General features: G+C 44.9%; 1 protein-coding gene across 1 annotated transcript; it reads right to left on the reverse strand.

The window, feature by feature from the left end:
* Positions 1-2,450: 2,450 nt before the first annotated feature.
* Positions 2,451-19,736, reverse strand: LOC139305204 (UPF0606 protein KIAA1549). Its single transcript, XM_070929150.1, has 20 exons — positions 19,589-19,736; positions 16,223-17,470; positions 16,043-16,125; positions 15,018-15,317; positions 10,496-10,682; positions 10,229-10,288; positions 9,880-10,031; positions 9,411-9,588; positions 8,654-8,838; positions 8,373-8,578; positions 8,108-8,235; positions 7,905-7,923; positions 6,329-6,515; positions 6,011-6,246; positions 5,631-5,766; positions 4,005-4,298; positions 3,860-3,912; positions 3,628-3,755; positions 3,247-3,401; positions 2,451-2,675 (listed from the first exon to the last, which is right to left on the reverse strand). Exons 1-20 carry the CDS (start codon positions 19,734-19,736, stop codon positions 2,451-2,453), a joined length of 4,308 nt encoding a protein of 1,435 aa, XP_070785251.1.
* Between the last annotated feature and the right edge of the window lie 3,867 nt (positions 19,737-23,603).

Consider the following 23,603-nt stretch of genomic DNA (forward strand, 5'->3'; position numbering starts at 1 on the left):
TCTCACTGAGGATCACAGATCTAGAAAACACAGAAACTCTGAAACTATAGAAAATATTGAAGAAAACATTCAGGAGAAGTTTGTGAAACCTGCAGAGCAGCGGCTTGAATCCAGAGTTTGATAAAAGAAGATGAACTTCTCTTTTCAATCACGACACCTGCAGGATTTCATTTTTTTGTGTGTTTTGTGTGTAATCTGACAAGATTCAGACACACCTCAAGTCGTTGAATTAGCACCATGTGATCCTGTAGGCGTGGCCAAGTCCTACAGCTTGACTGACAGGTGCCTGGTCCAACCAGAAAGTCTTCAGCTGGTGAAGAGTTCTACAGTTGGTTTCTGGTCCATGAAGGATGTGTTGACACTGTTGCCGGGCAGATCTTTGAGTCCGTTCAGCAGAGCAATCACAGATAAAATATTTTCTATATATTATGTTTTCTATTCAACATCATATCCACTTTCATTTATACACTGTTTACTGTAACCATCTTCATTTAGATTTAAAAATATCTTTTGGAAATGCAAAACAAATAAACATGATGTTTCATATGATATATTTTTTCTACTGTTTGGATGAATGGTTTATGGCACTGTGACAATCACTCTTTGCTCACTCTTAACTTGATGTGGAACAACTCTTTCCTTTTTTAAACTTTGTTTTTAACATCTTTTAGCAGCATGCTAATAAACATTAACTGGAACATCACGAGTAGCTAAAGTCTCAAACTTAGTCAAACATGCTGAAGAGCAGAGACGAACAAACCCTCTTGTACGCTGTGGAACCAGATTTTACAAGCAACCGACTTCTTCACAACATTACAGCGAAAACAGCCAACCAGCAGAGACGGGAACCAGTCATTCAGCAGTAGTGAAATGGATGTCATGATATAAAAGAAAGGAGCTAATGAGGCAGTCACTGTTAGTGGCTTTAATTTCTTATCTGCAACTCTGTGTTGGGCCCCAAGGTTCTGTCCTGGGTCCTATTTTGCCTTGCTGCCCTTTAAGCAGATAACAAGTAGTTTGAAGGGTATCTCTTATCAGTGCTACAGTGATGACATTCATTTAGTGGGAAGAATCTGTTTTCTTGTGATCAATAGACATCACAGCCCCCAGGGGGCACTGATGTGTCTGATTTTGTCGTCAGCTTCTGGTTGTGATGAATGACTGATTTCCCATCTCCGCCCCTGTACAGAAACACTTTTTACCTACCTGTCACGTGATAAACTCATCTATAGCATTATGCCCACAAATTGATGGATGCAACAAATCAGTGTTGATTTTTTTTCATATTGAAGCGATGCGTTTGCTTAATTTTTTTTCACTGCCACGATACATGAACACAAGAGCGAGCAGCTACGCTAAGCAACGTCTCCACAGAGTAACAAGCGCCAGCTCAAAATCTACAGCGAGCTCAAACACAAGAGGAATATAACCATAGAACAGTAGTTTGGTCTTTTTTTGATCAAAATAAAGGATTTAAAGTATACTTTCATATATAAGCAATAAAAAATAAGTAACATCTCAATACTCCAATAATAACTCTTACATTGATATTGTGCTCATTGGTATTCTATCTCTTTACATATATTATATTCATTCTTATAGATATTTATATATAATTTTTTCCTCTTTTGCGTCCCCTTGCTGTAGTAACTGTACGCCACCTCCAGCTGTCGACAGTGCAAAGACCTCATTGATATGGTTTATGAACAGAGACCTGATGCCCGTGGCTGATGGGAGTGTGGAAGGCAATAAGTGGTCAATGAGGAGATGGTATGAGGCTGACGGTTAGCACCACAGAAGGTCCAGAGGGACAATCCACCTCAGAACTTCTGGAGGGACAATCAACTCCAGAAGGTCAGGAGGGACCATCCACTTGGAAGGTCAGGAGCAACTGTCTACTCCAGAAGATCTGGAAGGACAATCCACCCAGAAGGTCAGGAGGAACGATTAGCTTCCCAAGTTCAAAAGGAACAAGGCTCAAGAATGTCTGGAGGAAATCATCCACTCCATAATGTCAGGAAAGACATTCCACTCCAGGCAGTCAGGGGGGAGGATCCATTCCAGAAGGTCAGGAGGGAAGATCCAGTCCAGAAATTCAGGAAGGATGATCATTGACTGATCCACTCCGGGAAGCACTTCAATGGAAACGTGAAGAGTCAAACTCCCGTCCAACAAACACTGAGCTGAAGGATGATGGACAGACAGACGGGACCCTGTAAAGTACCGGAGGTCTTTCAGTCAAGAGACAGTGTCCTTTTTTTTCCCCAGACGTGGATCGTGGTCCAGAGTTATTTTGGGTTTAACACCACAGATGTAGATTAGCTCAAGAGAGTTCAGAGTGTAGATCAGTCCATTTTATGGTTTTAATCCAGTCCTTACAGGTTCTGAGTGGTTTAAAACAACAACGGTTGAAACCAGTTGAGTCCTGATCCAAACAGGTCCAGACCAGTCTAAGGGTAGCTGGTCACTGCAGCCTGTTTCTGAGCTAGACGTCGCAGCTCCTCTCTGATAGCCTTTATAAGGGAGGCGGAGGTGTGTGCCGAGGGTGAGGCATCCTCCGGTGGGTACTCTGGAGTCGGTGAGGTCAGGAGGAGAGGCGGAGCTGTTGGGTCCCGCAATGAGGAGCTGGGCATCTGGAAAACAGAGGAAGAGGAGAACTCAGGAAACGACAGCACCTGTAGAGAGAAGGGAGAGAGGGGGAGGAGGGTGAGGCCAAGACCACAAAATATAGATAAAAAACATGAAATGAAGCCGCAAAGAAAATGAATGCCAGTGGTTATTTGTTATTGTTGTAACACTCAGCCTTAGTGCACTTGTTACTGTAATGATGTAAAGAAAACATGAAAATCATAGTAAACTTTTCCACTTCGATTCAGACTGAAGAAAATGAACTGCCATTCTGATCCCTGAGGGTCAGCAGGGTCTTGAGGCAACTCGACTGTTCTAGACTGGACTGGTCTTATCAGTACTGGTCTGGACTGGTATGATCAGTGCTGGTCTGGACTGGTCTGAACTGGTCTGAACTGTCTGCCCAGCCCTGGTCCAGATTTATCTGGAAAAGTCAAGACTTGTCTATCTGGGACAAGACACGTCAGGACTGGACTGGTCTGGACTAATCGAGACCCGCTTTGAACTGTATCCTACATCACCATAGCTCTCGTTACTACGCAGATAAGTAAAGAATGAAAGAACCACTCAGTTTGACCCAGTTTGGTTTTATTTTGTTACTCCACACAGCAAACTCACACTCTCTCTGCTGGCTCCTGGTCTGGACAGGTCCTGGTCTGAGTGCTGCTGGTTCCAGCTGGAGCCAGTGGGACCAGACATGCTGCGACCCACCCCAGGGTACGCACCAATCTGACTGGACAAACCCACCTGGGTCAAGTGGTGGAGCTGCGCACCTGGAGATCAACAAATTTTGTCAACAAATGTAACAGATACAACAAATTTAAGACCACATCCAGAGGAAAGAGTTTCAGATGTGCAGGAGGGCTGAGGGAGTGTTTCATCACTCTTTAATGACAGCAGAGTACCTGTAAACAATCACTACAAAACTACTGATATCACAAATATGGGGACAATTCTAAATGCCATGCATGTGGGATCAGTACATCCAGGTGACTGTACCTGTGCTGCCCCCTACAGGTCGCGGTCTGGATGAGGAGGGGGGGTCCTCGTACTGCCCCCTGCTGGAGTAAACCGACTCTTGCAGCTGGTCTCCAGTAGAAATGTACCCTCCTGAGTTCAGGCCCTGCCTGGATAAAACACACAAGAAAATCAGTACTGATTCTGGATGACTGGTTCAGGTTCAGGTCCAGCCGACAGACCTGGACCTGGTTTTAAGTGTACTGAAACTGACCTCTGCAGCAGGCCCTGGACTGATGTGGGAGACATTCCCAGCTCTGCGTATCTCTGCAGAAACAGGGAGAGAAGGAGAAAATGAAAACTGAACATGGAGTCATGACAGAAGGAAAATGGCCTCAGCTGCAGGATGACACACTCACTGCAGAAAATGGGCTGTGAGTGGGGGCTGCTGGGTAAGAGCCCCACTGCCTGCCTGGGGGGCGGGCCTGTGGGGAGGGGCTGGGCAGGGCAGGGCTTACCCCGCTCACCCCGGCGCTGCCCTGTGAGGACGGCGACACCAGGGCGAAGGCATCATCCAGGAGGGAGTGCATCTGCTGCCGCGCCTCCTCAATGGAAGGTTGGGGGGGCATGTAGGGGGGTGGGGCTGGGGCAGAGTCAAACACCTCGTCGGTAGGAGAGGGGCTGCCGTGGTCTGGGGGCAGGTCAGGATCAGACTATATGAGAGAGAACACAGAGAATACAGAGTAGATGTTCAGTGTGGTCCAGATCTAATATTACCATTCATTATTAATTAATAAATTACTTACATTTATAGAATATTTATTTTCCGCCTCAGCACTATAATGTCCACTTTTATGCTGATGAGACTCTCTCCATAGACGCTACCTCAGACAAGTCTGCTTTTGATGACCTCCAGACCACTTATATTAATTTGAACGTGTTCTATACTTCTATGAAAAAAGACGGATTGTTTATAATATTCAAAAAGTTGATATAGGTCCAAGATGTCAGGGCTACATCAAATTACAGCCACACTATTGCACCCATGAGGTGTGATGTTCATCAAAAAGCTAAACTGTGGATAACAACAGGGAGACAATGTTACTGTTTTTAGCTCCTTATAGGGCTGGGCGGTAAGGCCAATATCTTCTATCACAGTATTGTATCATGTATTTTTATATCACGATAACATACAGTAATTGTTCTGTAAATTCAATTAAGAAATGGTTTAAAATAAGCATACTGTACTTCATGCTCTGTATTTATGTCACTCTCCTCCTCCATGTTTTCTTGTCTCTTCTTCAGCTTAGCTTAGCTTTGTCTCGTGAGAACATGGTAAGCAGTCCTGCTGCCCAGATCTCGTTACCTTGCGTGCAGCTGAATTCGTGATCTCATGCGAGAATCCAGCCCAGTATATATAACAGAGAAAGCTCCCAAATCTCTACCTGTGGACACATTTCTACCATTGCACCCTATAGACCGTCATGTCACCCAACCCTAGCTCCTTACCTCTAGTGAGGTAAAAACTCTTGTCCTGAGGGTATATGGTGACTTTAGAGCCTCAGCTCTAAACTGTGTAGAGTGACACTGAACCAGAATTCCAGCAAGAAAATATAGTTGAACTAACTCTAACTCTAACCCACTAACTTTTGACCCTCCAGGTAGATATTGGTTAAAATCACAACCCAAACATGTTAGACTGTTTTTACTATAAACTCTGAAGTCTGTCTGAGTTTCCTTTTGGATTATTATTAGCTCATGTTTTTGTGGTGGAGGGAGGGCTTAAAGTTTTGCCTTTATGAGACAAAGTCAAAAGAACAGGCTTACTTAAAATCATTAAGATACAATAAAAAAAAGGAAAAAGAAACCAAAACGCTACCCTAAGGAGGTGATTTGATTGATAAGACTGAATCCAATCTACAGCCGACCAATTCATTCCCAAAGCTTTGAGCTTTTTTTGCAAAATCCTATGATCCACAATATCAGATGCTTCCTGTAGGACAGAGCTTCACGGCACACTGACACTGAAAAAACTGTTGTCTCACCATGTAGGCCACGTTGTTGAGTCCTGGGTATTTCCTGTAGGTGGCACTCTGATCGGTGAGCAGCCGGTCTCTGTCTGTATCAGGAAGACTTCCAGGTCCTGGCTGAGCCCTCCGACCCCGAGGAGACCGCCTCCCTCTGGAAGTACAAACACGCAGACGTACCCATATAGAAAATGTGGTTCATGGTGAACCTGGTCTTACAGTCTCCTCGGATATTAATCTTAATTATGACAAAGCCCAGGCTCATATTTAGACACACAATTACTAGAATAAGACGAATTGTTTCTTTATAAAATAATATAGTAAATAATAAAAGTAAACAATATCAGTTGTGTTAATTCTACAGTTACATGAAGAAGTTTTCTCAGGTGAAGTCTGACCTCCTCCTGGAGTCGGTGGGGGTTGGAGGTGAGTTGGCGTCGGCCTGCAGGATGCAGTCCATGTGGTCGTGGGCGGAGCTATAGAGACGTTGTGCCACGTCACCCTGCACCGGTCCGTCTCCAAATGCATCCATGATGTCGTCCATGGAGGGAAACTCACACTGACCCCGCCTCTTAGCGCGCTGCCGAAGTTTGTTCCTGTGATGCTCGATCTCCGACTTGTGTCTCAGCGCCACCTGCGGGAGCACAGGAGGCTTGATGATGTCAGACAAGTTCAAAATGTCCTCAAGGCGAGCAGTGAGCGTGTGATGGCCTCACCTCTGTGTTGACCTTCTCGGTGAGGGTGGGGCTCGGCTGGGAGTGGGCATGCGGCGGGCTCGGTCGTGGCTGCATGGCGATCAGCTGCACCTTGTTGGCCTGTCGGCGCGTGCCATCAGACGAGCCGCGGGACAGACGGTCGACGTGATCGAAGATGGAGGACGAGGACAGAAGCTCGTCTGGACCGCTGACTGATGGAGCAAATGGAGGAAGAAAGGTCAGAGAAGAAGTTCATTCAATCATCAGTACAGAAGATGAACAACAACAAATTCAGTAACCATGGTGACAGGGTTAAGGGATTCACACGTCTAAGCAACCCACCCACTCCACTTTGGAGAGGAGGTCATGTGACTCTTGTCTGTTTGGCGACACCTGAAGTTGCTCAACCTCCTCCCAGATCCACATTCTTCACATATGTTACAATCTATTTATAATTTAGTCATCCTGATTGTCCATACTGTCATTTTATTATGTTGGTCTATTCTGTGCACAGGACATCTACTTCCTGTCTGTCGGTCCTGGAGAGGGATCCCTCCTCATATACACCAGGTTTGAAACACTGAGGATTGAACACCGCTGAGAAGACCAGATGGCAGAATGAGACCATGGAAAGCCACGTTATGTTGAATATGAATTTTTTAAAAAGTGACATTGTTGAATTTTTCTCCACACCTGATATTAAAGGGTTAGGATTGGAGCTCACACTGGGTCACCATCCATTTGTCAAAACAAAATTGAAACTAGACTTACAGGAACACATGGGTCCAAAACTCTTTTTTTTACTCTTACTCAAGAGGTACACATTCAGGCCTTTTCAATTAAAGTGAAAATTCAGTGATGGTTTTGGGTCATTTTTTAGAAAAGAAATCCCTAAAACTGTGCAAATAATCAATTTAAACACCCATAATATATTACAATACAATCATTTATTGAGTAATTAACCCTAAAATTATGCACTTGAATTGAAAAAATAAGTGTCTGCTGGGATACTTGGATTGGAAGTGTTTTTTCACACCTTAAAAACCTTTCAATCCATGCAGAAACCCCAATAAAACTTAATACATTCCAATTTATTCATTGATTAAACCCAAACTTGTTGTGAACCCTGAATTGCACTGAATTAAGGTACAAATTAAAGGGTACCTGTAATGTTACGTTGTAAATTTGAAGTGTTTTTACTCATTAAAACCACCCTGAAGTACTATTTAAAAACTCTTTCATATAATCAAATCCATTAATGTTTCCATTCATTAGTCCACGTCGGGTAAACCTGTTGAATATTCAAATACCGACTAAGATCCCCTTAAAATCGTGTTATTTAGCAGCTGAAAATATTTCAGAGGTCTAACGTAAACCAGAATCCCTGAATCTTACACCTTAAATCATTAATGGATTAATCATTTGGACAAAAACAAACACCCTTAATTAAGGGGTTTTTCAGGGATTGTTTCAGCTCCTTGCTGCCAGATGTTCCACTTTCTGTCCTTAAATGCAGAAGCATTTGATCCACTGTTGATATAAAACTATTGATTAGAGCAGCTTGAATGTGTAAGAGAGGAGACATGAGGGTATAAACGTACCCATCTTGCTCCGCCCTTCAGTCCAGAAGCATTAAAAGAAAAGACAAAAGATGAGAATAACAGCTTTTTCACTCATTCATCCCTCCGTCTCTCTCTCATGTCTCTCTTAAATCAGCTGTTTCCTGCTCAAACTGTAAATGTAAATCTCTACACACACACATTCAAACAGTTCAGGTGATGATGTCACTGTCTCTCTGACCATTTTTGGGCATCTTCCTGTGCTGTTTCCCCTCACTGGGCGTGGCCACAGGGCGGGTGCTTTCTTCTGCTGATTCCCTGCCGCTTGATTGGTCGCTGCCTAACGAGTCGCCGTCTGATGGGCTGAGCCTGACAGAGAGAGATAGAAAATTAATGCAGGGGTTTCAGACTAAAATAAATCAGGATATTTTGGGAAAATAAAATCAACATTTTTTGGAAATCTTTTGAAAGGATGTTTTTACAGAGTCCAAACATGTGTGTCCTACCTGCCCCTGCGGCGGCTAGACCGGGCTGCCTTGGTGGACGATCCTTTAGATTTGGGGGTGTTGAGGTCTCCGCCGTCAGAGGGCGTGGCCTCTTTGATGGGGGCAGGCAGTGGACCAGGCTCCTGGATCACCATGATGTCGTCTTTACTGTGCTGACCGAGGTGGAGCTTTGCAAAGTCGAAGCCTTTCACACTGGGAGCCTGAAGCTGAGAGAGGATCAGGTGTTAGTGCGAATGTTTAGGACAGGAAAGAGTTAACGACTTCCTGTTGACCTGTCTGACCTTCTGCCTCTGCTGGATGGTGTTAATGGCGTCCGGCTGGAACTCGAGCTTCTCGGAGCCGCACAGCTTCCAGTAGAGGATGATGATGATGAAGACGGCCAGCAGGACGGGGACAACCACGCCGACGATCAGCCAGATGCTGCTGCTCTGAGTCTCTGCTGGAGGGACAGACAGAGTCTCCACAGCTGGAGACAGGTGAGCGACAGGTGAGCGACAGGTGAGCGACAGGTGAGAGTCAGGTGAGAGTCAGGCGAGAGACAGGTGAGAAAATAAATGAGAAAATAATAATGGTGTCACAGAACTCGGCCCATAACTGTAATCATGTGCTCCGTTTGAACTACCAAGGACACAAACTTGTAGTGTCTATCAGCTGCAGCAGTTCCTGTTTGAACTTGACAAATAATCTCTGGATTGCTGTTGATTCTGAAGGAAACGTCTAAACATGACGATTATTATGAGACCAACATGATACATGCAGAACTGATTGAGTTGAGCACTGAGAGGCTCAGGAAGAGCTTCTACCCTCAGGCCACCAGGATCTTAAATAAAGTCACTGTATAAGACTGCCCCCCCCAATCATACACATATATTATTATTATTACTCTTTTTAAACTCTTTCTAATGGACCAATTGAAGGAACTGGTGGGATTGCATTTTGCTGTAATTGTACCTTGTATGAGTGTATGTGAAAAATAAATTGATTGATTGATAACAGTTTAAGATCTGTCTTCTGAGTAGATCTCAGGTTTTGACTCACGTTGGGCAAGTGGCCTCTGGACTAGGTGGCCGAGGACAATGGCTGCTCTCTGAAGGTCCAGACGGTTCAAGGTGGCCGCTGTCGCCTCAGCTGGTATCCGCTCACCACCTGGGCCCTCCACGAAATAAAAGACCTCCAGGGGGCGCTCTGCCCCCGACAGCCTCGCCACCCGGACCACCTGAGACACAACAAGTTTTAGAGTTTTAGAATGAATTCAGCGAACTGAGCTAACAAACTCGGCATTATGAAAAACAGGGGCAGGACACTGATGTGACGCTCAGAATCACCATGTTGTAAACACTGTACAGGTGAGTTGATACAGGTGTGCTGATGATGTGGAATGAAACTCAGCAGGTCCAAACTTCACTTTCAGGAAGAAAAATGTGGAACACCATATAGTGTATATACTTGTATGATGTGTATATATACCTGTATGATGTGTATATACCTGTATGATGTGTGTATATACCTGTAGACTGTTGTTGCCCACAGCTGTGGCTCTCCTCCAGCGCCTCCTGCTGGATCCCTGCAGTCCCTCCTCCAGCAGCAGAGCCAGACGTCTCTCCAGACGAGCTTTAAAACTTCTCTCAGCCACCAGCTGCTCCTGAACTCCCAACAGCACTGATACAACACAGCCACATACAGGTGAGTCTGAAGCAAACTGTATTCAACAATGCTCTCATGCAAATACTTTAGATATCTGTCATAGGTTGTTCCATGGGCCACAGACCGTAACTATGTTCTAACAAAGTACACCACCCGACTATCTCCACACAACCTTCTGTAGCAAGTCAAAAACAAAGCAGATGTGTTCTCACCTGTACGGACCCAGGTGGAGCGCAGGTGGTGAGATGAGTTCAGCTCAGGGTAGTGGAAAGCTGTGAACACCAACACACGTTGACAAATGTTTAACATACATTTTAACTGTTGTTTTAACACAGTCTTAACACACTATTGTTAAATGCGGGTGAATGTTTGTTAAAAGTGTGTTTAACCTGCATTAAATATTAAATGTGTGTGAAACATTTAACACAAATTAACAAACTGTGTGTGTGTGTGTGTGTGTGTGTGTGTGTGCGTCGTACGTTCTGCGATCTGCAGGGCAGGAAATCCGACGTAGAAGCTGAACTCCACCAGGCTGAGCTTCCTCAGGTGTTCGCTGACCTCAGACCCCGGCAGGTAGTCCCGTCCATCACGCACTGCGAAGGAGATGTCAACAGAAACTTTCTGCTCCGCTGCCGGCCGGGTCAAACCCATGGTGATGTTCAACAGCTAGAGAAGACACACAGATACACAGCGGCTGAAACCTTTTGAAGCTGGGTGATAGTTTGTGAGGACATTCTTTATCGTTACATTTAGATTTTTAACAACCAACTTAGAGTTTTTAGTGTTTCTCAAAAAAAACTTCTGTGAAGGAGTGAGAGCCTCTAAATCTAAAGTTTGTTAAGTTTGAAGATTTCAGCTCTAGCAACTTATTCATTGTTACCAGCCGCAACAACGGACTTTCTGGAGGAGACCTGGTCTGATGAGGAGAGACGGCATTCATCCCACTTTGGATGGAGCGGCTCTCATATCTAGAAATCTGACCGACTTTATTAGTGAACCAAAACCGTGACAACCCAGAGTCCAGACCAGGAGGCAGAGTCGCAGTCCTACACGCTTCTCTGCGCTTCCATTAGAGTAGTTACCCACCCAAAACCCCATAGTGACTGTGTCTGCCCCCCGACCACTTAAATTAATTCAACCAAAGTTAAACAGGAGAGGAGTCATTGATAAAAACTTAATAAAAATTAAGACCACCACTGCCATAGGCCAAAACAATAGGAAAATGAAGTGTGGACTGTTAAACATCAGATCTCTGTCATCTAAAGCTGTATTAGTAAACGAGCTAATATCAGAGAATCATATTGATCTACTGTGTCTGACAGAAACCTGGCTGTGTCATGAAGAGTATGTCAGCCTGAATGAATCCACTCTGCCCAGTCACACTAATACTCACATCCCTCGAGGCACCGGCCGAGGAGGTGGAGTTGCAGCCATCTTTGACTCAAGCCTGTTGATGAACTCTAGACCTAAACTGGATTATAACTCATTGGAAAGCCTCGTTCTGAGTCTCTCACTCCCCACCTGGAAAACACTGAAGCCAGTCTTATTCGTTATAGTCTATCGCGCTCCAGGTCCATACTCAGGGTTAGGTTATCAGGTTTAGTCCTTAAAAAAGACAAAGTCATTATTGTAGGTGATTTTAATATTCATGTGGACGTTGATAAGGATAGCCTTGGTACTGCATTTACCTCTTTATTGGATTCGATCGGCTTCTGTCAGAGGGTACAGAAACCCACTCACTGTTTTAATCACACCCTCCACCTGGTTCTGACATATGGACTTGAAATTGAACATCTAACTGTCTTTCCACAGAATCCTTTGTTATCGGACCATTATTTAATAACTTTTGAATTCCTATTACTGGACTACACGCCATTAGGCAAAAAACCTACACCAGATATCTATCTGATAGTGCTGTAGCTAAATTTAAGGAAGTGATTCCATCAGCATTAAATTCAATGCCATGTCTCAATACAACTGAGGACTCCTATGCTAACCTTCGTCCCTCTCAAATGGACAATCTTGTTGACAGTGCTGCAGGCTCAATGCGATTGACACTTGACTCTATTGCCCCTCTTAAAAAGAAGATAATAAAACAAAGAAAGTCGGCTCCATGGTATAACACCCAAATCCGCAAATTAAAGCAAACAGTGCAGAAACTTGAAAGGAAATGGCGCTCCACCAAACTGGAGGAATCACGTTTAATTTGGCAAGATAGTCTTAGAACTTATAGGAAGGCCCTCTGTAAAGCCAGAGCAGCCTATTACTCAACATTAATAGAAGAGAACAAGAACAACCCCAGGTTTCTCTTCAGCACTGTAGCCAGGCTGACAGAGAGTCACAGCTCTATGGAGCCATGTATTCCTATAACCCTTAGCAGTAATGATTTCATGAGCTTCTTTAATGATAAAATTCTAACTATTAGAGACAGAATTGATCACCTCCTGTCTTCAGGTGGTATCTTACCTTCAAACACAGGAATCTCAGAAATAGCTGTAAAACCTGATATATATTTAGATTGCTTTTCTCCCATTGACCTTCACCAAATTACTAAAACCATCTCTTCATCTAAGCCATCAACTTGTCTCTTAGACCCCATCCCAACCTGGCTGCTCAAAGAGGTTTTACCTTTAGTCAGCACTTCTTTACTAGACATGATCAATCTGTCTTTATTAACAGGCTACGTACCACAGTCCTTTAAAGTAGCTGTAATTAAACCTCTTCTTAAAAAGCCCACTCTTGATCCGGAGGCTTTAGCCAACTATAGACCTATATCTAACCTTCCCTTTCTCTCCAAGATTCTTGAGAAAGCAGTCGCCAACCAGCTGTGTGACTTTCTACATGACAATAAGTTGCTTGAGGACTTTCAGTCAGGTTTCAGAGCTCATCATAGCACAGAGACAGCACTGGTGAAAGTTGCAAATGACCTTCTAACTGCATCAGACAAGGGACTTGTCTCTGTACTTGTTTTGTTAGATCTTAGTGCTGCATTCGACACCATTGACCATCATATCCTATTACAGAGACTGGAACATTTAATTGGCATCAAAGGAACCGCACTAAGCTGGTTTAAGTCGTATTTATCAGATCGATCTCAGTTTGTACATGTTAATGATGAATCCTCCATGTACGCCAAAGTCAGTCATGGAGTTCCACAAGGTTCTGTGCTTGGACCAATACTATTCACCTTATATATGCTTCCTTTAGGAGATATTATTAGAAAACACTCCATACATTTTCATTGCTATGCGGATGATACCCAGCTATATTTATCGATCAAGCCAGAAGAACCTCATCAGTTAGCCAAGCTCCAAGCATGCCTTAAGACCTGGGTGACCTGTAATTATCTGATGTTGAACTCAGACAAGACAGAAGTTATTGTTCTCGGCCCTGAACACCTCAGAAACACAGTATCTAAGGATATTGTTACCCTAGATGGCATTGCCCTGGCCTACAGCGCCACCGTGAGGAATCTCGGAGTTGTCTTTGATCAGGACATATCCTTTAACTCCCACGTAAAACAAACTTTCACCTCTGTAACATTGAAACATCAGGAAGATCCTGTCTCAAACAGATGCAGAAAAATTAGTCCATGCATTTGTCACGTCTAGGCTGGATTATTGCAATTCCTTATTATCAGGCTGTCCCAATAAGTCCCTGAGGACTCTCCAGCTGATCCTGAATGCTGCGGCACGTGTACTGACAGGAACCAGGAAAAGAGATCATATTTCTCCTGTATTAGCTTCGCTGCACTGGCTCCCTGTAAAATCTAGAATAGAGTTTAAACTCCTTCTCCTGACTTGCAAAGCTCTTACTGGTCAGGCACCATCATATCTTAAAGAGCTCATAGTACCCTATTACCCCACTAGAGCACTCCTCTCCCAGAGTGCAGGGTTGCTTGTGGTTCCTAGAGTCTCCAAAAACAGAACAGGAGCCAGAGCCTTCAGCATATCAAGCTCATCTCCTGTGGAATCGGCTCCCAGTTTGGGTCTGGGAGGCAGACACACTCTCTACTTTTAAGAGTAGGCTTAAAACTTTGCTTTTTGATAACGCTTATAGTTAAGGGCTGGCTCAGGCCTGCCTGGACCAGCCCCCTAGTTATGCTGCTATAGGCCTACACTGCTGGGGAGACTTCCCATGATGCACTGAGCTTTCCTCCTCTCCCTCTTCATCTTTGCACATTCATCACAGTCCAATGCATGTTACTAACTTTATTTCTTCCCCGGAGTTTCTTTGTGCTTTGTCGTCTCGCAGGTTGCTGTGGATCGTGGTCCTGGTACGCCTGGGTGCTGCCGCCATGGGCCTGCCTGACTCTCATCACTACAGTTATTATGTTTAGTCGTAGTTCTGTTACTATTAAAGCTGCTATTATTAATCTCAGCTAGTATTACAGCTGTAACTACTATTATCAGTCATATTTCCAGTATTATTATAACTATAGCTGCTATTTCTACTGCTAGTGCTGCCATACATCTCTGCCTGTCTGTCTGTCTGTCTGTCTGTGTCTCTACGTCTATCTGTCTCTTTCTGTCTGTCTGTCTGCCCCCCCCCCCCCCCCCCTCTCTCTCAAACCCAACCGGTCAAAGCAGATGACCGCCCACCTAGAGTCTGGTTCTGCTCGAGGTTTCTGCCTCTTAAAAGGAAGTTTTTCCTTGCCACTGTCGCCAAAGTGCTTGCTCATGGTGGGAGCTGTTGGGTCTCTGTAATAACATTATAAAGAGTCGGTCTAGACCTGCTCTATTTTGTAAAGTGTCATGAGATGACTTTGTTGTGATTTGGCGCTATATAAATAAAATTGAATTGAATTGAATTGAATTGAACAGCATGTGGCTGCTGTTGTTTTCACCTTGTGAGTCTGTGTGTATTCAAGGCAGAATGTGGTCCTGAAGAGATCAACTGTAGTTGAACTACCACAGAAGAGGTTCTGAGGACTTTAGTACAGGTGTTTATATGTCTGTCTGTCTGTGCGGTGGTTAAACTATAAACAGCTAACACACTCACCTGTACTGTGATGTTTCCTGCCTCATGTGATCGTCTCCGTGTCTCGGCATACGCCATCATCAGCCCCCTCTCGACCCGTTCGCTGAAGTTACAGACTCTGACGTCGACGTGAGCGGGGACAAACTGTAGCACAGAGTGGACCTGGTACCTGAGGTCAGGTATGGTGTAGAGCGGTGACACGGTGGGAACAGGACCGGAGCTGCGTGGTGGTTGTCGGAGGGCGTTGATGACGGACATGGCGGTGAAGATCAACGGTCCTGACACGACACGGAAGGCAAAACTGGACGGAGTTCTCAGGAACTGATGAGGAAGCAGAGAGGTGGCAGACAGCTGTCAATCATGTGACATCATCAAGGTGTGTTCACTCTGGAGCAGGTACAGCTTTAATTAAGGCTCTTTACGACAGGTGAGAACAATTAATCATTAATGAAACTCAAACTGGAGAGGCAATAAATAACACATCATTTTTTTCAACAATTTGAAAGATGTGACATGAAATGACGCAACATAAAGTAAAATAAAATAAAGTAAAATAAAAACTAGAGTAAAGAAATGTAAACAGAGTATCACAGAATAAAAACGAATATGTCGCAAAAATATGCACATAAGAAAAATAAATACATACATGTATGATGTATTTACACATAGAGTTGAGAGCAGTTTGGTTGTAAAGATCAAGTATGGTCAAGTGCTAGAGCACTAATTCCTTCATAGCTTGTTTATAATGTTAAGTAAGTAAGTGAAGTTGGTATGAATGATGTTTTGACTATATTTGTGACGGCCGGAGGGTTTTTTTAACGACGGCCGTGATGATCCGAGAGAATTTTGATTGTTTTTAACAGAAAGAAAGTTGTACCAAGATGTGATGTTAAAAGTTAAAGTTATGTTATGTAAAGTTATGATCACACTTCTTTGTGTAATAAAGAAAACCCTAATGTCTCTGAAAAGAAACACAGTGATGAAACATGGTCTATGTCTGATCCATGCTGTGATAGTGTTTGTGGTGGATCGGGTGGTTTTTGTACCTGGAGCTCCACTGAGCGGTTGAACTCTCTCTTCAGAAGATCTCTGACCTGAGTGAAACCTGCCGACGAACCTTTCGAACTGACTGCAGGAGACAGAAAGACACAGATCAGCTGACTGAGCCTGTCATGGTGACACAGCAGTACCTGGTGTTCCTGTCACATGACCCTGGGTGGTCTTACCTACTCTGACCAGGTACATCTCCGGCTTTGTAACGTTACACAGGTACTGTCTGGTGGGCGGGGTCTGGCCCACTCTGGGCGTAGTGACCGGGGGGGCTCTGGTCAGGCTGATGGCTGTGATCTGGGTGGTGGTGGTGATGGTAGAGGTCGTGGTGGTGGTCCTGGTGGGTGGAGCCTTCGCTGGCTTCTCTATGACCACTGGAGGCCTCTCCGGTCTGTCGGGACGAGTGGGCGGTCCCAGCGGGGGAGGGGGAGGCACCCGACCTGTGGTGTTGGAAGGGGGACGAGGAGGGTGTCTGCCCGGGGCTGGGGCATGGTCTCTGGGTTTTGGAGCAGGAGGAGAAGGGGTGGAAGGAGTTTTGATGGTGTTTGACTTATCCTCACCTGTGACAGTAGGTGAGAGGGTGAGGGGAGGGGTGGGCCCCACCGGGGGACGCTTGGGCTCCCGTCCTGGAGGAGGACCAGAGCTTGGGGACGGAGACGGAGGGTAACGGTGGGTTTGGGTTGTTGTGGGAGTGATAGGGAGTTTGGAATCGGGCAGGTTGACCCGGTCTTGGTCTCTGTCCCTCGCCCTCTCCCTCTCTCTCTCCCGGGCCAGCAGGTTGGTGTAGTACTCCAGACTGTTCATGTCCGGCAGCAGCAGCTCCGTCGGCTCCAGAGGCATCATGTCCTCTAGGTCGTAGTCCTCGTCCCAGGCAGGGTAGACGTCTGGATGGGTGGGGCGAGTGTGCAGGGGGATTCTGGGGGTAGAGGAGGAGGGTGAGAGGGGTAGGCGGGAGGAGAGGGGGAGCGTGGGACGGGCAGGGAAGGCAGTGTCATAGGAGACCCAGTCCACCCCAGCGTCCTCGTCGTAGGGGTGGTTGGGCAGCGGCGTGGCCAGGGCCAGCTCCTCACCATCCGGCACCATGAAGGACAGAGTCTCCAAGTAGTCTCCGGAGCCCCAGGCCTCCTCCAGGGAGGGGCCCTGCTCCCAGGGAGGGGGAGGGGTGAGGGTGGGCTGGGTATGGGGAGGGAGGGGCGGGGGGAGGCTAGGGGACAGGAGGTCTGGAGGTCTCAGCAAGAGGTGGATCCCCTGAGCACCAGAGTCTGAGTTCTCCGTCGAGCCTGTGCTGCCGCTGTAACCGTGGTAATCAGAGTCTGAGGGTGGGCTGGGGGTTGGGCGTTTGGGAGGGGAAGAGGTGGTGGAGGGTGATGATGGTGATGAAGGCCGTGACGGAGACTCAGCTGTCCTGTTGAAGTCCAGCACACCTGTGAGACAAAGAAAGAGTTTAAATATCTCTACTTTGTTGCTGACAAAACCTGAGGGCCCTTAACAAAACTGACCTGAGCAACGCTGAGGGGCCTGACCAACGTTGAAGGGCCCTGAGCAACGCTGAGGGGCCTAACAAAACCTGAGGACCCTGAACAAAACTGAGGGGCCTGACAAAACCTGAGGACCCAGACCAACGCTGAGGGGCCTAACAAAACCTGAGGACCCTGACCAACGTTGAAGGGCCGTGAGCAACGCTGAGGGGCCCGAACAACATTGAGTGGCCTAACAAAACCTGAGGACCCTGAACAAAACTGAGGGGCCCGAACAACACTGGGGGACGTGACAAAACCTGAGAATCCAGTTTAACTTTAGATGAAATAAACAAGATACAACATGTTAATCAGTGAGGTTTAGAGGTGTTGGGAGGTGGATTCTGTTTCCTTTGGGCAGAGCCAGACTAGCTGTTTCCCCCTGTTTCCAGTCTTTATGCTAAGCTAAGCTAGTCGGCTACTGGCTGTAGCTTCATATTTAGTGTACAGACCTCAATCTGAACATGTGACTCTCAGAGAGGAAGAGAAGAAGAGGATTTCTCTACATGTACTGTTGCTTTCACTTCTGGTGTTTGATCTTCTGATGAAGAAATTCTTTCACTTCCAACTCTCCTACAATGAAGAAAAAACTTTTTAGGACCTCTGGATCACCAACATTCACATAGGTGCTAACAGGCAAAACCATCTCCTTTAATTAGCTTTAATTATTTCCTTATGAGTATTAATGATTAATGATTTTAATTAAGTGACTCGTTTGGATGAACGTTAGTTAAAACACAGAAGCCTCTTTCTGTTTTCTCCTTCCTGCCGCCTCTTTTTCTTTTTCCTCTGCATTCTTTTTAAACCTATTTGTCTTTGTGTGTCATGCACACACACTCGCAGCCTTGAGTCTCATCTGGTGCCGGCCTCGTTGCCGTGGTGACGCAGTACTTTGCGGCATCATCACGTGCTGAATGGAGACGAGTCATTGGTATTCAAGAGACGACACCTTCAAATACACAGGCAGACTGTATTGTATTGTATTTTTAGAGAAAGATTAAAATATAGATTGTATTTTAATATTTCAGACTCTAAATATTAGATCAAATCTTGATTAATCATTTAGTCTAAAAGTAATGCAGATAAAATCTAAATAGTGAAAATGGCTGTTATCATTTTCTCCACAGTGAGTCTGTGGTCATCTGAGTTTAAACTATGAAATCACATTAAAACAGAGACGTAAACATATAAACACAACAATCACCAGAGTAACCTAACTAACTAACTAACTAACTATAACTTACTGTATGTTATTCAATTCAATTCAATTTTATTTAAATAGCGCCAAATCACTACAAAAGTCATCTCATGACACTTTACATATAGAGCAGGTCTAGACCGTGCTCTATAATATTATTACAGAGAGCCGACAATTACTAACAACGTCACAAACTAATAAGTTTGTCACTTTAAACCTCCTCAGACTGACATCAGCAGGTCATGTGACTCATTCAGTGTGTATGTGTGTGTGTGTGTGTGTGTGTGTTGACACACTGACTCAGTGTCAGTGGGTGGACGACAACATGAAGGTGGATAAAGATTTCCTCCTGTTTCAGTGACACAGCAACCAATAGAAACAAAGAAACAAAGAAACTCTTAAAAGGAACTTATTTTTAAACAACATTATGTAACACGTCGCACATGGGTCTAGTTCAGTACGGACATCATGGCAGAGAGACTGAAGAGAGCATTAAAACTACAACATTTGCTCTACGATGATCCTTAACAGGTTCTATATATACATCAAGTCAAAGACTTGAGCAACGTGTGCAGTCTGACTGCAGGGGGCGCTGACAAGCTCTCTGACAGCAAACAAACAAACGTGGATCCGCAGAGCTCAGTCGTCTGAGTCAGAAGATAAAACATCTCTGAGTTCGCTCAGTGAAAGGTTCCTCAGTGTTTCGGTGAGTCTCTTCAGACAGTCGTCTAATGAGAACAGTCCACACAGGCTGATGAGGACTAACCAGAATCAGTACCAGGACCTCTAACCTGTAAAATCCCTTAAAAATCACAAATGCAACTTACCTACAGCAGCTGAGCTTGATGACACCATGGAAACCAGCGTGCCGGCCACCAGCAGGATCACACTGAATGTGCGTCTGCACACTGAGGTTCTGGGGTCCATCCTGGTCCTGGTCCTGGAGCCAGGGCCCGGCGGGATCGCAGGGTCCATCATCCTCAAAGGGCTGCCGGTCTGATCCCGGTACAGAGAGCCGAGGGCCCATCAGGAGGACCTGAACAACATCAAAAGATTTTATGTTTAGATAGAGATATTTATTAAGTATCAGAGGATTCATTTGACTCCAACTACAAAAATCTTTTACTTCAGTAACAGTATTAAAACCACAGTATAACATGGTGCGAGCAGAACCATCTACATCTGAGGAGGACCAAGGCGCCGATGACCCTGTTTCCATCCAGGGGGTCAGTGTGGACATTGTAGAGGATTACAAGTACCTGGGAGTCCACATTGACAATAAACTGGACTGGGCAAAGAACACTAATGCCCTCTACAGGAAGGGCCAGAGCTGTCTCTATGTTCTGAGGCGGCTGAGGTCCTTCAACATCTGCCGGACTATGCTGAGGATGTTCTATGAGTCTGTGGTGGCCAGTGCTATCCTCTATGCTGTTGCATGCTGGGGCAGCAGGCTGAGGGTGGCGGACTCCAACAGACTCAACAAACTGATCCACAAGGCCAGTGACGTTGTGGGGGTGGAGCTGGACTCTCTGGTGGTGTCAGAGAGGAGGATGCTGTCCAAGCTGCGGGTCATCTTGGACAATGTTTCACATCCTCTCCATGACGTACTGGTCGGACACAAGAGCAGCTTCAGTGGGAGACTCATTCCTCCCAAATGTACAACAGAGTGCCACAGGAAATCGTTCCTGCCTGTGGCCATCAAACTGTTCAACTCCTCCGTCTGCCCCAGAAGAAACAGACTGGAAACCTGGAACTGCCTCTACAAATACTACCTCACTATTACTTATTCTTACATGCCAATGTAAGTGCAATACATATATATTCATACGCAACAGTCCAATACATATATATATATATATATACATTGTTACTGTATATATTTTTTACTTTTATTTTTCACTTAAATATTGTAAATGTGTATATTTTTAATTTTCAATTTCTTATTTTTGTACATACTCTTATTTCTAAATTTATGCTACTTTCTACTCTTGAATGGGAGCACCGGTACTGTATAATTTACCCCTAGGGATCAATAAAGTATTTCTGATTCTGATTCTGAACAGTAGTAAAACCACAATATAACCGTATTAATACCACAGTATCACAGTAGTAATACCACATTATCACAGTAGTAATACCACATTATCACGGTAGTAATACCACATTATTATGGTAGTAATACCACAATATAACAGTATTAATACCACAGTATCACAGTAGTAATACCACATTATCACAGTAGTAATATCACATTATCACGGTAGTAATACCACAATATCACAGTAATAATACCACAGTATAATAGTAGAAATATTTATAAATATTACGATTATTTTTATAAACTGAAACAATCAGATGATTAATCAGTTATCTGAATTCATGTTCCTGGGGTCTGGTTAATCATAATGAGCAGTCTTTATTGTTTTCGGATATCTGAAAGACTTAATGATTGATGGATTAATCAGAATATAATCTGCAGATTGATTCAAATGAGATCATTTATTCATTTAATCATTCAGTGAAAGAATAAGAACAAAAAGAGTAAAATGATCAGGTCCTGACACCATGAAAGAGACATACCTCAAACCTGCATCACATTTCATGGCCATCATCAGTGCAGATAAAATTGTGTAAGTGGACCCTGAGTCAACACATTTTGACTTCTGTTTCAAGAAGAATGAACTTTTAGTTTATCAACAATTCTCCAGAAAAATTAAACATATAAAAATACATTTAGTGTGACAGGACTCTCCTCATAGAGCCCAACACATATCTAATTAATAATAATAATAATACTAATAAATCCCCCAAATATTGAGGATCAGGGAGACTTTAGTGAAGATGTTCATCTAGTGTAGTTGAGGCAGGATTACAAACTGAGTAACTGCCCCAAAAACCCTGGACCCCCTCGACCCTCTGGACTCCTGGACCCCCCAACCAGAGGCCCCTGACAGCTTCGAGCTGTCACAATGAGTCAATCGACAAAAACATGATCTAAATCTCAGAAGACTCTCTGTCAGTCGAACAAAACAAGACACCTGAAGACGAAACTAATAATAATAAAATCATCTGTGAAGAAAGTCATCATCTGCAGTCCTGATTACTGATGAGCTTCAGCTTCACTACATCTCAACTTTGATTTCCTACAAATTCATTTCATTCTTCAGGTTTTTAATGTTTGACATTTTATATTTCCATCATTCCTCTAGCGTCATTATTAATGGATGTCCTGACACTCTGCTCGGGGCCCTGTTCAGGTTTGTTCCGGCCCTGCTCAGCTAACAGCAGTGTTTATAGGCCGCTCACACCTCTGCTGGCCTGGCACGGCTCGGCTCGGTCTCCTCTCACACTGACCCCATTACCGGACAGATAACCCGCTATCATCCTGTCTCACACCCCTCCGTCTCTCCTCCGCGGACACACCGGCAGCACGGATGCTTGAATTCCGCTCTACAGTCCCCGTCCCGGGTTAGAGCTGCAGATCGTCCGTGCCCTAATTACCCGGTCCGGTCCGGCGCCGGTTTAACGTGTTACGACCATTATTCTGATCTTATGATAAACCGAGTCTGGTTTTGATGAGCAGTGCCGCCCCCCCTCTTTATGTGAGGCGGTTGCGAGCGCGCTGAGAACCGCAGCTGGACCCTCCATGCAGCTAAAACCGACACCGGGCACCGGCGATGCGGATCAGACCCGCAGCAACCTTCCACCGCCTCATCAGCACCGATCACTAAAATACAAGCTTTTTAGTGAGAGGAAACCAAGCCGAGCCGAACCGAGCCGAGCTTTCGTTACAGAATGTGTTTAATCCTCAGTCAATGATGAGACCTACCTGCCATCCTGGAGATGCGGTTTGGGCGCGTCACGCCTCTCCCGCAGCCGCGCGGCGCGCTCCCTGCGCGGGGAAGGAGGAGGCGGAGAGTCCCTGCAGAATAAGACCTTCCTCCTCTCTGACGGCAGTCTTCTTCACCTCCACATGTCTTCACACTGAATAAAAGATCGAGCCTCCTCCGTCCGGAAATCTAGACCCGTCCGTGCTGATCCCGGATCCGTCAGATTCAGAGTCTTGGTACCATGTCCAGCCCGGCTCCGCCTGCTGCTGCTGAGCGTCAGTTGATCCAAATCTACAATTCAAACGACATCTTGTTTTCTTTCTCCTCACACAGAGAGACGTTTTATCGGAGCTGAACTCGGATCAGTTCAGCAGAATCATGACTGACCCTGACAGAATTTGGACTTCAGCTGAAAGATCCGGGTCCTGGATTCTCTTAGCCTGCAGTGAGTGAGGAGGTTCAAGTGAAACATGAAAAACACAAAAGCAGTCAGTTTGTGAGGAAATAAGTTCATTTATATTAAACTGCCTAAAATAAGAATGATACATTAGATTTAGATTTATATATGAACTGAAACACAAACTAACAGTGACACAATTAATTTAGTACTAATCATCATCAACAATTAATCATCACCACAGAACATTAATCCACGTGTCCCAGAGGTGATTCTTCTTGCAGCTGCAATTCATAACTTCCTGGGTCAGAAATCTGTGCTGGTGTTGGTTTTACAAAATGAGCATGTGTACAGTCACTGTAGCGCCCCCCTGAGGTACAAAAAAACATCAGAACAAAACAGGTGACTTTGCTATTTGAAGGCCTCAGTGTGCTTCAGACGGACTTCCTGTCAGACTGTCAAAAAGCACCTGAGCCTCTTTCTAGAGTCACAATTAAAAGTTTCTGTGCCCAATCATCTTCCAACTTTCATGAACAGATAATCCAATAATCACGCCCACTTAGCCTTATGCATTTCGCATGTAACCCATATTAGCATTATGCTCTGAGAGCAGCT

This window comes from Enoplosus armatus, chromosome 22 (assembly GCF_043641665.1).
Source record: "Enoplosus armatus isolate fEnoArm2 chromosome 22, fEnoArm2.hap1, whole genome shotgun sequence".
NCBI lineage: Eukaryota > Metazoa > Chordata > Actinopteri > Centrarchiformes > Enoplosidae > Enoplosus > Enoplosus armatus.